At 41.3% G+C, this 18,436-nt stretch overlaps 1 protein-coding gene across 4 annotated transcripts in view; it reads right to left on the reverse strand.

The window, feature by feature from the left end:
- Positions 1-18,436, reverse strand: part of LOC149315685 (protein phosphatase EYA2) — a 198,943-nt gene that overhangs the window by 118,028 nt on the left and 62,479 nt on the right. For 3 of the 4 annotated variants that reach the window (XM_089513900.1, XM_089513898.1, XM_089513899.1), the window contains exons 2-4: positions 12,977-13,095; positions 5,116-5,164; positions 344-486 (exon numbers count right to left, since the gene is read on the reverse strand). In XM_089513900.1, coding sequence (XP_089370026.1) covers positions 344-486; positions 5,116-5,164; positions 12,977-13,085 — 301 coding nt within the window. In that variant the 5' untranslated portion in view covers positions 13,086-13,095. The remainder of the gene's footprint in view (positions 1-343; positions 487-5,115; positions 5,165-12,976; positions 13,096-18,436) is intronic. The other variant, XM_089513901.1, reaches the window with a different exon arrangement.

The raw sequence follows: 18,436 nt of genomic DNA on the forward strand, positions 1-18,436 counted from the left end.
ACCCACTAGCCATACTCCTAGTGTCAATGCATCCTCTGGAAACATTCCAAGATTCATGGATACAGTTGTACATAACGTGTCCTTTCACATCTACATCTGAATGTACTATTATTGGATGTAGCCAAAGGGTACAGTCCCATTCCCTTATCTACTAAATGGTGGGACTTGTCTGAAAATGGCTTTCATCTTTCATTAACAGTAAGACTGTTAACAGCTGTTGATGATTTTTAGTTTTACTTTCTGCAGCAGTACCTAACCAGACATTTTAAAACCATATTCTTCTATAAAAAGAAGTAAGGCAACTTAATGGCAAGTACAGTCAAGTAGATAGCACACAACTCACTGTAAGAAGGTATTCCATAAGGTTGTCCAGGTGGTGGATATGCTGTATAACCAGGTGTTTGTTGGATTCCCGAACTGTACTGAGTCTGCCCGTATGTGGCCATTGTTGGAAAGGATGGGACAGTTACTATATGTGGGTAATGTCTATTTAAAAAGAAAAAAAATGAAAAAAAAATGAGGAAAGCAGAGAAAAATTCTAAGACAAACAACAGACAACAAACACAGAAGAGACATTCCAAATAATGGTTGGTCAATTTGAATAATAATAATAATAATAATAATAATAATAATATCTACTATTATGCTAAGCCATTTTTAAAACAAATAGCTCAAATTAATAATAAACTAATAATAATAATAAAACTTTTATTTGTATCCCGCTTTTCTGTAACTTGACAATCAAGTTTGGACGGTTTGGACGACGGCTAGAGCGCAGATGGCGGAAAACTCGACTCCTATCTGACAGAACTCGCCATAGGAACTTTCTTTGTTCCTATCGGGAGGCAATACGTGCAGCGAAGAGAGCCTTCTCCTCTGCACGTATTGCGTCTGCAGAGTCCCGTCCAGCAGAGCTGTTTAAGGTGGTGAGGGAGATGACACAGGTGCCGCCTGCGCCAAATCCCTTGCTTAACCCGACGACGGCCTGCTGTGACGCGTTTAACAACTTCTTCGCAGACAAAATCTCTCAGATAAGAGCCGACTTAGACGCCACCATGGGAACAGAGTCGATAGGCGAGGTGTCCAGTGACTCCGCCAATGTAGTTATACTGGATCAGCTCCAATCTGTAAGTACCGAGGACGTGGACAAGCTGCTTGGTAAGGTGAGGAAGACGACCTGCCCTCTCGACCCTTGCCCATCATGGCTGGCCGTTCAGGGGGGGGGGATGCATTGATGAGATTCCTCACAGATATCATCGGTGCATCCTTCAGGGAAGGACATGTTCCATCTTGTTTAAAGGAAGCGGCGGTTAGGCCGCTCCTGAAAAAACCTTCCCTGGACCCCCTGGATATGAGAAATTATAGGCCGGTGTCATTGCTGCCATTTTTGAGCAAGGTGATCGAGAGGACGGTTGCTCTTCAGCTCCAAGTTGTCTTGGATGAAACCGATTATCTAGACCCATTTCAGACTGGCTTCAGGACAGGCTTTGGGGTTGAGACTGCCATGGCTGCCTTGACCGACGATCTGCGTCTGAGCATTGACAGGGGGAGTGTGACCCTGTTGGTGCTCTTAGACCTCTCAGCGGCCTTCGATATGATAGATCATGTCATGCCCAGCCTGGAGGACGGCTTGGAGGACTCAGAGATTGAGCTAGAGCCCCTGGGACCTGAACCTGTAATGGAGGAGCCAGAGCCCCTGGGGCTTGAACCTGTAATGGAGGAGCCAGAGGCTGGCCCTAGTTCTGCTGGAGCAGAGTCTATGGCCCCTCCAGAGATTCAGCAGTCAAGTTTGCCTGGTGCTGAGGCTGTGGACATGGAGGAGGATCTGGGCAGTGTGCCTACCTTCAAGGAGCGTCGAGCAGAAAGAGAGGGCCTTCGAAGATCTCGGAGGCTTTATCAGAAGCGTCTTCGTAATCAGACACAGCTGAAGGACGGCTCCTTGCCTTATTAAGCACCTGGAGCATGTGTGGTTCTTTGCCAGTGGATATCTGACTCTTTTAGAGGAAAGACTCTGTCTCTGGCTCCTTTGGCTTCTTGTCTTGACTACCCGGAAACCTTGACCTTGGACTGCTTTATCGACCTGCCTATCTGTTGCCCTGAACCTCGGACCGTCTGACAATTCTCTTGGTAATCCCTTTTGGTGGAACTACTGTGAATCTCCAGGACTGTGTAGCTTACACTGACTTTGCTGTGCTGGGAGGGGGTTTGTTTGTTTGAGAACTAGCTGCCTTATCAGCCCTTTGGCTGCTTTCCCGGACAGATCACGGCATCCTCTTGGACCGCCTGAGGGGGTTAGGTATCGGGGGCATTGCTTTGCAGTGGTTCCGATCCTTCCTCTCGGGCAGGTCTCAGAGGGTGCTACTCGGGGACTGTAGCTCCAGTAAGAGGTACCTCACTTGTGGGGTTCCTCAGGGGGCTATTCTGTCCCCGATGTTATTTAACATCTATATGAAGCCGCTGGGTGAGATAATACAGAGTTATGGAGCTGGGTGCTATCAGTACGCTGATGACACCCAAATCTATTTCTCCGTGTCTCGTTCGTCGGTCTCGAATTCCGATGGCATCTCCCCTCTCAATGAATGTCTTCAGGAAGTAATGGGCTGGATGAGGAAAAACAGATTGAAACTGAATCCAGACAAGACAGAGGTGCTCATGGTAGCGGCCCCGAAACCAAGAATTGGGTTACAACCTCCAGTCCTGGACGGGGTCACACTCTCCCCCAGTGACTGTGTTCGCAGTCTGGGGGTGCTCCTTGACTCGTCGCTCCTGATGACAAATCAGGTAGATGCGACGGTCAGGAGCGCCTGTTATCAGCTTTGGCTGATACGCCAGCTGCGCCCTTTTCTGGAAGTAAGGGACCTTGAGACTGTTGTGCACACGCTGGTAACCTCAGGCCTCGACTTCTGTAATGCGCTCTACATGGGGCTACCTTTGTCCTTGACCCGGAAACTTCAGCTGGTCCAAAACATGGCAGCCAGGCTTGTTTCAGGAACATCTAGGAGGGACCACATCACTCCTGTCTTGAGGTCCCTCCACTGGCTGCCTATCAGCTTCCGGGCCCAGTACAAGGTGTTGGTTATCACCTTTAAAGCCCTAAATGGCTTGAGTCCAAGCTATCTTAGAGACCGCCTCCTCCCGTACAATCATCCCCGCGCTCTCCGCTCCTCCGGGAGGAATTTGCTGCAGCCTTCAAAATCTAGACTTGCGGCTACCTCTCAGAGGGCATTCTCTGTTGTCGCCCCTAAGCTCTGGAATGACCTGCCGGATGAGATCCGTCAGTTGACATCTTTCGACAACTTTAAAAAAGCTGTCAAGACGGATCTCTTCCGGCAGGCCTTTCCAGATTAAATTTTTTCCCGGCCAGGCTCCCGGGCTCCCCGATTTCCCTTATTCCTCTCGTGGCCCCATCCCCTGATGGTGAGGATTACTGAGGGTTTTGGGGTTTAGTTTAGGATAGTATAATTAAACATTGTTATAGTCCCATTTTAATACATTTACGTGTTTAATAATTTTTTAAAGGGGGGAAGGGAGTATAAATATTTATGTATATTTTATTCTGTAAATGTTTATGTTGTTCACCGCCCAGATTGGCTTTGCCACCGGGCGGTATAGAAATAATAATAATAATAATAATAATAATAATAATTATCAAAGCGGCTCACAACATATTAAAATCCACATTTACAACATTATGTCCCAAATTCCCCCCCTTAAAACAGGATTAAACATGTTACAATTAAAATATCAATTAAAACAGAATAAAAAAGAAAGAAAGAAAATATATACAGTATGACGAGGACAGTTTGTTTGTTTGTTTGTTTGTTTGTTTAGAGTAATGGAGGTAACAGGCAGGGACCTGACTATTCTGTTCTAAGCAGCAAAAATTATACATAGGCCATGCAATGCACATATAACAAGCACATAATTTTTGGATCTAACTTCGACCCAGAGTCATGCAATGCACCTTTAATAAATACACAATACTGGTGTATTGAGAGAGTGACTGGAGAGCATGGACAATACAAATGGTAAAAATTCAAAGTTAATTTCTTAATATAATATAGAATGGCAGCATACCAATGTGTTTTCAAACAGTTGTTTTAAAAAGCAGAGCAAAACAATCCAAATTCAACACTGATCATGGTATCAATGGCCCGGTACACACTGGTGGTAAAATGCTGCCTCTCTTTGCTGCGCAACATTGCTGCAACAACCAAACCACGGGGCAATGCTGTGCCACAAAAAAGAAACAGCTTAGAGTGTCTTCCTTTTTGCAGTGTTGTAATGATGCCGCTTCCTCTAAGAGACGTGTGGGTGCTCAGATGCCCACATTTCATCTACACGCCCCCCCATCTGGGCGGTGTCACTCAATACTGACGCCACCTTCATGTCATAGAGCTTGGGAGCGTGAGGTTGGTTCATGCTCCCGAGCCCTACTATTGCTGCCAGGACACTGATTCCTGGCGGTGTGTACTGTGCCAAAATTCCATTTAATAATAATAATAATAATAATAATAATAATAATAATAATTTTTATTTATATTTCCTACCTCTCCCAAGGATCGAAGCAGGATTACATCATTAAAATAATACAATACAATCCAGAAAAGCAATCTATAAAATTTACACTTTCTTCAGTAGTAAACCAAAGCTCACATCAGACACAACATATAACACTGATATGGCATAACTACAGAATACAATATATGTCATGTTAAAATGTCCAGACTTATAATAGACAAATCATGGTTTAAACCTGTTTGGCTGGTTTTGTTCTTATCTTCTTAGAAACCATACTTTGAAGTTCACTTCTGTGTCCCTGGTACAGCAGCCTCTGTGATGGCTATAAGCCATGGCAGTTAGTGGCTTCCATGTCAGTTAGGCAATGATTTTGCTCTAGGTTTTAGTTCAAACTTTAAAGAAATTATCCAGCAAACTTGCCCTATCCCTAAATAGGAAATTTGGACAGTTTAAAATGCATGATTTCAATAGGACCTTCTTGCAAGTAAATGCAACTCAGATTACAGTGAAGACGTTCTTCACTGAGTGAACAGTTACAGGTAAACAAAATGATGTATTTTGAGAGTAATTAGAGGTTCAGTAAGGCATTCTTACTTTGAAGAACAGAGATGGAGAGAACACTGAGGTGCAGCGTTGCTGTTGCCTATAAAACAAAAGGACATAATTAACAATACCAACAACACCGATGCCAGTGAGATCATAATCTGTTAATTACTTTTCAAGGTCTTTGGATAATTGACATGTAGAACAAAAGCATTCATAATTGGCCTCATAGGGCATAGGTTATTTTAACAGAGGGTGACTTCCATAGCCCATGAAATTAAAGCAGCACTGTGCATCACGGACTTCAGATAGCCTGACTGGTCCTGAAATAAACTAAGTACCAAAGCCTGGGGAAAGAAAAAAAAAGATACTATGGTTCATTGTTCATCTCAGGCTTCACACTGACAGTGGCACAATGCATGGCAAGTCCTTTAGCAAAACGGGGAAGGGAAAAAAATCACAACAAAGAAACATTATGAAGGAATAGTCAAACCATCAAAACTTTCTTAGATCACTCTTAACAACACTCATCCAAAGATACCAAAAAATCTTTAAAAAAGCAAAGCTCCGAATTACTATTGCATAGAACTGGCAGAGGTCACAGTACCCCAGTTCATATCAGAGGTATGACTAGTCAGCCATCCAAACATCTGTTTTAGAACAACATATGATAAGATGGATATTTGGGTTTAGCCATTACCACACATTGCCATCTTGATTTATAACTTTACCCTGTCACCTAAGGGTTGGAAAGTGATGCTTCTGGATTGTGGAAGAGAGATTAGCAGTAAACAGTATTCAGACTTGCTGAATCTACTTTACTTTCCACTATAAATCCAAGATCCATCAGCTGGCCACTGCGACAAAATGCAGACACTTGAACTTAATTCTGAGCCCAGGAATTTGTTTTGAGCAATAGCCAGAGCTGAAAGGAGCTCAACCTCACCACAAAAACCTCACTCGTCATTTATTCCAAGGAGCCTTTGTTCCTCATTTCAGCAATATATTTTAGGACAATAGTGTGGGAGCCATTTTAGTGCTGGTATTGTTAAAACAAAACAACAAAAACTGGGAATCAGAAACCTTTGCCAATCCACAGCAAATCACCCAGAGATCTACCAGTAAATCGAGGTCTACCCACTCCAAATCCAGATACTTCCGTTGTGACTGAGGAGCAGTATTACCCAATATTCTACTAACAACAACCTGAACTATAAAATGAGGCAAAGTAGGGAGTATAATTTAGGACAATAACATGTCACACCCCAACTGGGTTGGCTCATGCGGGGCACAGTAGATTCTGTGGGATCTTGAAGGACTGCATTACTCTACTCACCACTCAGAATTTTGAAACTCCCCCCCCCATTTTTTTTAAAAAGGATTGTGTGGTGTAATTTTGCCATGGTTTTAAGCCCCCTTGGGCTTAAAAGTTGTGTATGTATATATAAAGCTGGCCCTCCGTTTTTGTTGGGGATCCATTCCGCCCCCCCCCCCCCCGGTGAAAATGGAGACTCAAGTATATCCAAGCCCCATAGGCTTGAATGGGGCGCATGCCCACAAGCACATGGGTGCAGACCTCATTAAAAATAATGGAGGTCGCCTGTCCATGAATATTCAAGGCCACGGACCTAACATCTGTGAGAAAGGAGGGGTGACTGTATATGTGCTTATAAGTTGCCTGTCGACTTATGCCGGGGGGGGGGGGGGGATTGGTTGGTTTAAATTATGTTTTTACCTTTTGTATGTTTTAAATTTCAACTGTCCAGTGTTTTAATTAGGTTATTTTAATTGTCTAATATATGTGTTTTATATTGTGAGCCATCTTGGGTTCCTTTTTGGGAGAAAGGTGGGATAGAAACAAAACAAAACAAAACAAAACAAATAAATAAATAAATGGCGACTCCATGAATTTCATATCATTTTCTTAGGTAAGGAATACTCAGACGTGGTCTTGTCAGTTCCTTCCTTGGAAATATAGGCTACAGCACCTAGTATTTGTTGGTGATCTCCAGTGGCATCGGGGGGGGGGGGGCAGGGGGTTCAGACCACACCGGGTGACATCTCAGAGGGGAGTGAACACCTGGTGGAGTGGTTCCTCCAGCTCCTCCCAAGACTCTACCAATCATCCCCCACTGCCAGCCAGGATGCCTCTGCCATCCATCAGCTACGGCTGCTGATGGGGGTGAGATGTTGCTGCTGTCCAGCAGCCCCTTCTGGGTCTGGGGGTGGGGGGGACTGGTGTCTGAGTGGGAAAGAGAGGTGACTTTCTTTTTCACAAGGCCAGCATCCCAACCAGACCCATAGGGGGCTGCCAGGCAGTGGCAACCCCCTATCTGCACCATGATAGAGGCAGCCTAGCTGGCTGAGGGGTGTGCCAGGCAGGCTGTGGGATGACAGCATGAGTTACTAAACTGGGGTGACAGCAACCCTAGTAACACCACTGGCAGTCTCCCATCCAGGTACTAACCATGGCTGACCCTGCTTAGTTTCCAAGATCAAACAGGATCTGGTGCCTTTAGGGTATTTAGGTTTATAGCCTAAAAGTTGCTTTCTGGTTACATAAAGGCTCCACCTAGGACTAAACCAACCTGGGAGAGGGATTTGATAAAATAACTCCTACATTCTCTAGTTTTCATAAAATCAGAGTGATCTTGTTGCCCTCAAAAATGGCCTTTTGAGTTGCATGCACTTTCCTCACCTGTGCTATAAATTGTGAAATAATGTCAGAAATTATCATTTTGCAATTTTGGAAAATAACACATACAGGTTCACTTCAAACAGGAATATTTCCAAACTCTGCTGCATGGGATCTTTGGGCAAAAAGCCCAGCAAAATAAGTGCAAACTACTGTTCACTGAACAATATTTTCCTAGTGTACAGTAATTAGAAAGATTCAATGTGAGATCCTGCATTGTGCTGCAAAGTGTAAATCTCACACCACTACTTGGTGGCTGGTTCACACAATTCTTCTGTTGAATACTGACATTGTGCAACCAGTTTTGTATCTGCTGCTATGCCAGGTTTTTTGCCCCATTTTGCAGTGAGGATCTTCAGCAACTTTGTGAATAAAGTGGTAAACTGAAAGCACAGGTGCTTGTTGCTGTTATTGTTTTGGTTGTATATGGTTTCGAGTAATTTCCAACTTAGGTGACTCTAATGCACAGGGGTTTCTTGGCAAGTTTCTTCAGAGAGGTTTTGCCATTGTCATCCTCTGAGGCTGAGAGAGTGTGACTTGCCCAGGGTCATCCAGTGGGTTTCATGGCCAAGTAGGGATTCATGGTATCCTTCTGGAACACCTGAGGGAGTTAGGTATCGGGGGCACTGCGCTCCAGTGGTTCCGTTCCTACCTCTCGGGTAGATTCCAGATGGTGCAGCTGGGGGACGTGTTCTCCGATAAGAGGGTGCTTACATCTGGTGTCCCTCAAGGAGCCATTCTGTCCCCCATGCTATTTAACATTTACATGAAACCGCTGGGAGAGATTATCCGGAGACACGGGGCGAGGTGTTATCAGTACGCTGATGACACCCAAATATACTTCTCTATGTCTCCGACTGATGCAGTGACCAGGGAGGGCATCTTTCCTCTTGATGCCTGTCTGGACTCGGTAATGGGCTGGATGAGGGAAAACAAACTCAGTTTGAATCCAGAGAAAACGGAAGTGCTCGTGATAGGTTCCCCCGGTCCGGGATTGGAGGTTTGTCCACCTGTCCTGAACGGTGTCACGCTCCCCTTGAAGGACTCTGTTCGCAGCCTGGGGGTGCTCCTGGACTCGTCGCTCTACCTCACATCTCAGGTGGATGCGACGGTCAGGAGCACCTGTTATCAGCTTCAGTTGATACGCCAGCTGCGACCCTTCCTGGGCTGGAGGGACCTTGAAACGGTGGTACAATTCCACTTACTGCCAGAAAGTTCTTCCTAATGTTTAGGTTATCAATTTATGTGGCAAATGATAACCTAAACAATTGTTTAGTTGTTACAGCACAACTGTAAGCAGGTTTGAGTGAACAGTGCAATGCGGCAGCTAAAAAGGCCAATGCAATTTTAGGCTGCATCAATAAAAGTATAGTGTCTAGATCAAGAGAAGTAATAGTGCCACTATATTCTGCTTTGGTCAGGCCCCACCTGCAATATTGTGTCCAGTTCTGGGCACCACAATTCAAAAAGGACATTGAGAAACTGGAGCGTGTTCAAAGAAGGGCGACTAAAATGGTGAAGGGTCTGGAAACCATGTCCTATGAGGAACGACTTAGGGAGCTAGGGATGTTTAGCCTGGAGAAGAGAAAGTTAAGAGCTGATATGATAGCCCTGTTTTAATATTTGAAGGGATGTCATATTGAGGAGGGAACAAGCTTGTTTTCTGCTGCTCCAGAGAACAGGATCCAGAGCAATGGATGCAAGCTGCAGGAAAAGAGATTCCACCTCAACATTACAAGGAACTTCCTGACAGTAAGGGCTGTTCGACTGTGGAACACACTCCCTCGGAGTGTAGTGGAGTCTCCTTCTTTGGAGGTCTTTAAGCAGAGGCTGGATGGTCATCTGTCGGGGATGCTTTGATTTGGATTTCCTGCATGGCAGGGGGTTGGACTGGGTAGCCCTTGTGGTCTCTCCCAACTCTACGATTCTATGATTCTATGATTCTATTGTACTGATGGGATCTTGGTAAATCAGCAGTTATGCAAGTTCCATTAATTCACTGAATCTGCTCTTTTTTGGGACAAGCAATTACATTTAAGCCATTATCAGCTGCATCCAGTTTTCCCTTTTATACCATAATAAGAAATGCAATACCACCTCTAAGTTGTACTGTTCTTACATGTTAAACAAGATGCTAATATGCTACTTGGCAATTGTTCTCTGCCATGCAAACTGATTATTGCTATTACAATAATTTGCAAAGTGAAATTGTTCATTTGGGAATATTCATTCCTTCTTTCAATATACAGTATCAACATTTATCCTGGATGCTAACAATCCAAATACATTGGGCCCCCTTGGCATCTGCTATGGTTTGGTTCCAGGATCCATTGTGGATACCGAAATACGTGGAGATGCTAAGGTACAATTAAATACATTGGCATAGTAAAATATGTCCCTTATATAAAATGGCAACATCAATGTTTGCTTTTTTGAATTTATATATATTTTTTAATATTTGTATGCCAAATTTATCTGCAGATAAAGAATCTGTGGATACAGAGGGCAGACTATATTGCAAACTTTTTATAAAATCACCTGTTGGCTACTTTTGAAGATGAATTGGAAACTTCAGCTACTGTGAAGTGGGACACCTAGATAACCAGTACTGTATAGACCATGTTCATGAAATGCAGCTCACTTTTTTGTCCTAGCTCCCAGTTGACTTCAGGAAGTTGGCTTTGACCTTTAAATCCAAACTGGCTTGTGTACTTAAGGAACTTGTTCTCCCATTTAAACCTGTCCAGTTAGGAAAAATTCTTAGCAATCCTACTCAAGGTCTTGAACCTGTAGAAATGAAGATCAGAGGATGGTGCCTTTTCAATGCTGAGGACGAAACTATTTTGTGCATGAAGGACTTTTCATCCTGTATTTTTCTGTTTTTTTAAAACATAATCTTTTAAAAATGATTTTCTGCTGCATTTTTTTTGTATGATTGATAACTGTTTTAGTAGAATATTGCAATATCTTGATTTTCAGTGCATCTCAAAGGAGCTCAGATAATATTTTCTGAAGACTGCAATATACATTAATGAGATTTTTTTTTAATGTTCTTAAGAAACAGCACTGCTAAATCGTAGTCAACAGCTGCATGAATAAAGCAAATAATATATACTGGTTAGGGTTTCAGCAGACATACTTTTTAGACTTTCAATCTTACACATAGGGGGGCAAAGTTTGCCAGATGATATACTGGCATCTAACATCTCGATGTTACTCTGAGTTTCACAGACCTCAGGAAGACTGTGCCTATAATTTCTATTAAGTCATAAACATCTTACAAGGCCATTAGTAATCTTGCAGGTAAAGGGTTAATAATTGCTATAGTTAAATAAACTGGAGCCCTAACCACAGCAAACAATAGCTGGAATTGTACTCACAAAACCAAGTTCAGTGGCATAATTCAGCAATAATTTTAAAAACAGGTTTAAACACCCCTTCTCTTTCTTTCCCTGCCCCATTCTTTTTATTCATAGCGACCAAGTGAAGGCAAAAGAAGGGAATGGGGAAAGGCAGATAAGTTTCCACCCCCTTACCACAGCTACCAAAAGAATGTGTTCTTAGTATCTGCCAAGCATGAAACTTCAGATCACAGATTCGAAGGAGGATTGTGTGCGTGTGTATATGAGGCAGTGGGAGAAAGAAATGCATTCAGCAGCGATAACCGTGCATGAAGAGCAGGGAGAAAAATAAAAAGAGCAGCAGTCATATAAGTCCACAATGTCCTTCCTGTTCTGTATGCAAAGCACACTAAAGGAGCAATTTCATGTGATAAAGTAGCTGAAATTCAAACATATTCACCAACATTTTATAAACAAGTGGGGAATAGTAGTAGAGCAAACTGTTGCCATCTTTTGTCAATGAATATGTAATTATATGGATGTACATTAAAGTACATGAGAAGGGAAAAATGTTAATCAAGAACAATATTGTCAGCACCTACTTCAGAATCATTTCAGAAGGTACATGCTAAAAAACCAGCATTTAACTCACTCTCTAGTTTCTCACAAGTGCTCCAAAGACCACTGTTTGGGCAACATACTCCCCCCCCCCCGAATTCTACATTTCTATCACATATAAGAATACTTAACCTGACAACAGATCTAGTTGCGTGTGACAGAACAGCTAAAATTCAAACACATTCAGCAATGTTTTTTAAAACTAGAAAGACAGTTAACATGTTGGATGGAAGAAGTGAAGGAATGCACTGGCATTTTGTGTATGTGTGCATGCATTTACAGCCATGAACATGAAACTCAAGATATGCATATGTCATAACATGCAATTTAGAGATTTAAAATCTAAGGGCTTGAAACTCTACTCAATGTGTGTGAATACTATTTTATTTTTAAAAAGAGCCTGATGTCTCTCCAAAATAAAAAAATTACAGACAGCATTTGACCAGGGAAAAGGACTCAAAAATAGGAACTGTCCCTCATAAAACACGAGAAACAGATATATGACCCAGGACTCAAATCAAAACATCTAGAAACAAATTGCATTCTTCAAACCTATCTCCTTTTTAGGTTCAGCTAGAAAAATATAAAAGACCCCATGAACCAATTATAGCATTAAAAATGCAAAGCAGGACAGCCAGGAGAAAATAGCTGCAAGGCATCCGACAGACAGAAGAGCCAAATCCACATCTCTCCCATGCAACTAAAAAAGCTCCCTGAAGCTGGTCTGCCAACAGGACAGATCGGGCTTATCAAAGCTGATTATTCTTCAGTCATTTTCTGTCTTCTTCCCTCTGTGTGCCTCAGAAAGATACAGGCAAGCAAAAGTAACCCTGAAAACAGCGGTTATCATATATGGTCTGTCTCAGCCCAGTGTGCATGAACCTTAAATGGCAGTATGTCTTGGGCAGAATTTCATCTTGTATTTGCTCTCTGGTATTCATTAAAGAGAAGCAGAAAATTGACACTGGGACCTTCTACAGGCAAAGCTTACATTCCATCACCAAGCCACAGCGCCTTCTAAATATCTTCTTCATCCAAAACTGAGACCACATAACTGGAAATAATCACACTACCAATACGACCAAGAAGTAACAGTCACATTTGCTTGATGCGTTTAAGAGAAAAATCTCCAAACTCCTAATTGATGCAGGGTTAGGCCCACATGTCTGCTTATTCTGGCTCTTCCAACTTCACATGCACACCAATGGCTAGGCATGTAATGTTTATAAACCATGACCAAGAAGAACTGTCAGCTTACCTTCTATGTCATCTGGAACAGTGGCATAAGTGTTAGAAAGGTTAAGCTTCAGAATATCAGGGTATTCTCTATTTACAGTCAAGCTGGGTGATGTCACTAGATCTAGCATTTCCTTATACCTGGAGGAAAACAAAGGGGGGGGGGAACCCAGATAATTTATTCATTAATTATGCGCACTTGCTAATGATTCTACTTTTTTCCCTAGGAGTACAAATATTAAAGCTGATTACCTAAACCCCGGCTTCATATAAATTCTACATAAACAACATCCATGAAAAAAGTTTTCATCAAAGGAAAATGTTGAATTAAAAATCAAGCATTCACTTCCCTTGGAGATTAAGCCCCTCTGATTAAATGTTTTCCTGCTCAACCTGGATTTTGCCATCAGAAGATTACATTTATGTGCTTCTTAAAATGCCATGAGGAACAAGCCGCATATTTTAGCATTACCATCACCTTTCAAGGGAAGAAGTTGCATTGGAGAAGGCGAAGGGTTACAGAAACATCTGGAACAAGAATGGACATAGGAGGCACTTGACAGCATTATATAGTCATGGAAGATTTAAAGGGAGGAAGCTATTCCACAGGATCAGTCCAGGTTAATCCTAATAACAAGCCATCTTGCATACAGTTAGCATAAACATCATGGGAAGTCAGTAAGAATTAAGCAGCCTTAACTTTTTTGCAGGGTTACATGAATTAAAGGGTGAAACTAGATGTTATGGGGAAATGCATATTCCCCACAGTACATTTTCCGTCTAGAAGTGTGATTTCGTGAGAGACAATGGGTGTTTCTGTCTCAGTGAAATGCAAAAACTAAAACCCAGATTTTTGCCCACAGGCCAGTTGGCAAATAATAAAATAAGAGATTTCTAGAACCGCCTGATTTGGCACTATTATTATATGCATTGCCAAGCATAATTCAAAGTTTTCAGATGAAGCTACCAAATATACGTCAGCCCCATAGTCAACACTTAGATTGAACGACAGGTACATTTTGAGGACCTGGTGTACAACAATGAATGGGGATATCATGCTTCTTTTTAGGTGAGCTGGCCACAACCATTGCTCCTTTCATAAATGCGTCCTCTGTCCAGCCCCTGAGGAAACCAAATCCAGATGGTACCCACATACACTTAAGGGCTCAATTTGGAGACCACCCATTGTAATATCGACTTTAGCAACAAATATGTTATGACTGTAAGAAGCTTTGAAAACTGTGATATACTGATTAGAACTTTGCTGAAAGCTATGGACTGGTTTATTAGTGGATTATTTATTTATTTAAATATTAATAACAGCCTATATCACAATAAATAGGTGGTGGCAGCATACCATAAAATAAATTTCAAATATTTTAGAAAGATTTTAAAAGTTAAAACAATAAGGGATAATGTAAACATACCAATATTTTAATCTATTTACCATTTTAATTTTTAAATTAGCATAATTTTAAATTATAAACTTATTTTAAATAATAATCATAATCATAATCATAGATAATTAAACATAAAACCTACAACTCTGGAGACCAGGGTTCGAATCCCAGCTTGGCCATGTAACTCCACTGGGTGACCTTGGGCAAATCACACTCTCTCAGCCTTAGAAGATGTCAATGGCAAACCCCCTCTGAAGAAATGTGCCAAGAAAATCCTATTATAGGTTTGCCTTAGGATTGCCAGAAGTAAAAAATGAACTGGAAGCACTCAACAACAAAAACATAAAAGCATATGAATCAGTTTAACACATTTAAACAATACCTGCCCAAACTTGGGTAAAATTATTTGATCCCTAAAGGTTTTGATACCACCCCGCTTTCCCCATTTTAACTTGTCACTGGAATGAAGCCAGTATTGATGCAAGATGGCTTTCTAAGAGAAATGCATTCCATAAATAGGGCAACGTAGCAGAGAAGGACTTCTTCCGTGTATTCCTGCAATATACACGTATACCTCAGTTAACGTAGTAGACATGTTCATGAATATGACATCTTGAACAAAAAAATTGGTACCAGAGATAGACATAGCAAGGAAAGAATATAGGTTCCTAGACTATGAAAAAGAAGAACAGATCAACATGTTTCAGCAAACTGAAAAGACAGGGAGCTATAAATGAAATCCATATGCTTCCCCTATATCCCACCCCCACCAATTTTAGACAAACTGTCCTAATCATAACCTTCTACCACCAGTAGCTTAGGGGAACCATCACAAATGGCTAAAGAACCAACACTGTTTGGCCATCTTTAATTTGAGCACTAATTGGTATAATTTATGCAATTAACTCAAGTTGTGATTTAAAAGTATTAATAAATAGCCTATAACCATGGAATCACCTCCCAAACTATTTTCAAAATATTCATTGCTTTTCATTTTCAGCATGTCAGGTTATAATAACCATTCAAGTATTTTTCCAGAACTCTAGTAAATATAATCATTTCAAGGTTCACTGGAAAACTGGCTGCTACATCAACATACAGGAGGTCTAGAATGAAATGGAATGAAATAAAGAATTTTCAGATGACAGCAAACATGCTTCTTAAGGCTTTCTACAAGAAAATCTCTGCTAACTTTTGAGCACTGAAGATGCCAAATACAGTTGTAGAAAAATAGGGAAATCAAATGCAAAGTTGTAATTTTTACTTATGCTGCAAATCTTGAAAATTAAAATAGAATGGAAATATTTAAAAAATGGTCAGTGAATTTTCAGCAATATTGGGTTGTGGGTAGAAACTGGAACAGTTTTGGACTACAACTCCCTGAACCTCCTAGCAGCTGGGAGATTCTGTGATTTGTAGTCTACCATCAAAGGATAAAAACATGTGCACATGTAAAGTTCATTTAAGCTTTCATCCTGAAGTACTGGTGAAATTGTGCATGTCAGGAGTAAGAAGCAGGGAGAAGAATTTCAGCATTTCCATGTCACCACATAACTGGGCTGAAGTCTATCACCCCTCCTGTTATGCCTGTCCACTCTTGCTGGGAATAAACATCAGCATGTTGTGAGGCTGGAACTACAATTATGATTGTTTCAAGCTGCTGACAACAAACCACAGGTCACTGGGCTTCTGCATGCTGCAAATCCATCCCCTACATATTAGGCATCTGTTTTAGAGTGTGTTCACACTACACAATTTTAGCAGTTCGACACCAGTTTAACTGCCATGACTCCATCCTATGGAATCCCAGCATTTGTAGTTTGGTAGTACTTAGAATTATCTCATCCATGTCCCTGAATAAGGGACCTCTGACACAGAATTCTAGTTTAAAAAAATGTACAGCCCACTAGATAGCTTCTGTTCACAAAGATAGGCTGGGATGAATGTCAGATAAAGGAAAATACCAAGATTCAGGTATGCCTGGGAGGATATATGATCTACCCTGGAATACGTGTCTGCCCATTCGAATCTAGGTGAATTGTTCTGTGATGAAGAACAGTCCTCTGCATATGTTTAGAGGCAATCTATACTTTTTTCAGGGAGAGATCTGATGAGTAGTCTATTGATGAGTTCTTAGCTCAAATAAGGACTGGACAGCATTTCCTGGCACTCCAACATCCATGATGCAGTCCTGCTATGGTAACTCCTCATAACTTTCCATCATTGAACATATATACCCCCCTTCCCCCAAAAAATAATTCTATCATGATATCTTGGCTTTGCATTGCCAACTATCTCTGAATCGATTGTAGCAATTGCAATGGCTCCCACTACAAGCTGCACAGGAAAAGATCCAGACATGCATTGTCTCTCGCAACCTTATTTTCTTTTTTCCACAGCTGTACAGAGCAGATTGCACCATTTGTTAATCCTGTCGTCACTGTATGTCCCCTGGGGCTACAGCATTAAGGGAAAAGCATGACTGTGCTTTTAGAAAAGTGCTCCACAGCGGTGTCAGAGAGCAGAACTTAGGAGATGACAGCTGGGCAGTGGGGAAGTGGGAGAGGGGAGGAGAGCAACTTCAAAAGGCTCCCCTGGCTGCTAACAGATTAAAAGCATATGGAAAGTTCTAAGTCAGGGCCTGAACCAGCTCACCTTTCTATTTACCACTGCACGCCTTTGTTCAGCTACCTAAGTGACAGACAACTACCTATACTCAGAGATAAAGATCGAACTTTCAGAGACATAAAGGTAACAGATGGCATGGCAAGAGGGATAGCAAATGCAGAAAAGGGTAGGGTAAATCAGCAACCATTTCTAAATGAGACTATAAAATAGTCTATTTTTATATTACCGTCGGCTCTCCTTATCCACATATTTTCTATTCACGGATTCAAGAATCCAAGACTTAAAAATATATTTTTAAAAAATGTAAATTCCAAATAGCAAACCTTGATTTTGCCATTTTATATCAGGGACACTATTTTGCTAGGCCATTGCATTTAATGTTACTTGAGCATCCACAGATTTTGGTATCTTGACACCTTTAGAATCTCCAGACAACACTTTTTCCACTCAAAAAAAAAGGTGAATCACCTCTCCTGGCAGGATCAAATAGGTTGCAATCCCCTGCACTATTGAACATGGTGGAAAAACAGTTTGTTCAAAATCAAACATAGGCTTCCAGGCCAGCCACTTCTGAGATGTGTGGTGTGGGTGTGTGTGGTTTGGGGAAAAAATTTCATGTGGCTTCCACAATAAGGACAGAAAAATTGCACTTGCTCCTGCTTCTATTGCCATTCCTATTCTAGACTAACAAAGGGATTGCTGCATAAGCTTTTGTAGACCCCAAAAGTAATGAATGATAATTTCCTTATTTTGTATTAGAAAAATCTTTGACATTTCTACTTGTGTATAATCTCTGTGATTTGCAATTTAACTGAGGGCCAGCATGGCTAGGTCCTGCATGCTGTTATTGTTGCTGTAAGACTTAGATTTCAAGGTTGAAAAGATAAACATTCACCATCTACCCTTCAATGATCACTATATGTTACTTCCTTAGCCACATATGAATGTACATGTTACAGAAATCAACTTGAAGAAAATGTATTGTGAGACACACAGTCAGTTTGTATTAAAATATATTCCAAGCCTATGTACTCCTCCCCCTTCTTTCTTTCCCTCCCTTTTTGGGTAATATATTTTTATAAATCTAATATGTATGGATGTGTGTATATTAAAAATACCCTTCAACAAAAGGTATTTGGAAATTAACACATACATTCTTGCCTGGATAGGCCTAGCCGACTAATTTATATAAAGATAAAAACTTTACACACATTCCTCTCTATTTAAGGGACAGGAGATTAGAATTGAACTTTATTTTATTTAGCTGTTCCACACTGAAATCTGTTTTTGTAGTTCATTTAAGTGCTACTAACTTGAAGTCAGTGGCAGAATATCTCCATAAGTTGAAATGCAGCCGCACTCATTTTAGTTTGATATTTCCCTTTCTTATGTCAGATGTGTGTCCATTCATTCTTTTTCCCAGAAGCTAGCCTGTTTGCCCTTTCATTCAAAGT

The sequence above is a fragment of the Sceloporus occidentalis genome, unplaced genomic scaffold (genome assembly GCF_023333645.1).
Source record: "Sceloporus occidentalis isolate IW3139 unplaced genomic scaffold, rSceOcc1.0.p SCAF_3, whole genome shotgun sequence".
NCBI lineage: Eukaryota > Metazoa > Chordata > Lepidosauria > Squamata > Phrynosomatidae > Sceloporus > Sceloporus occidentalis.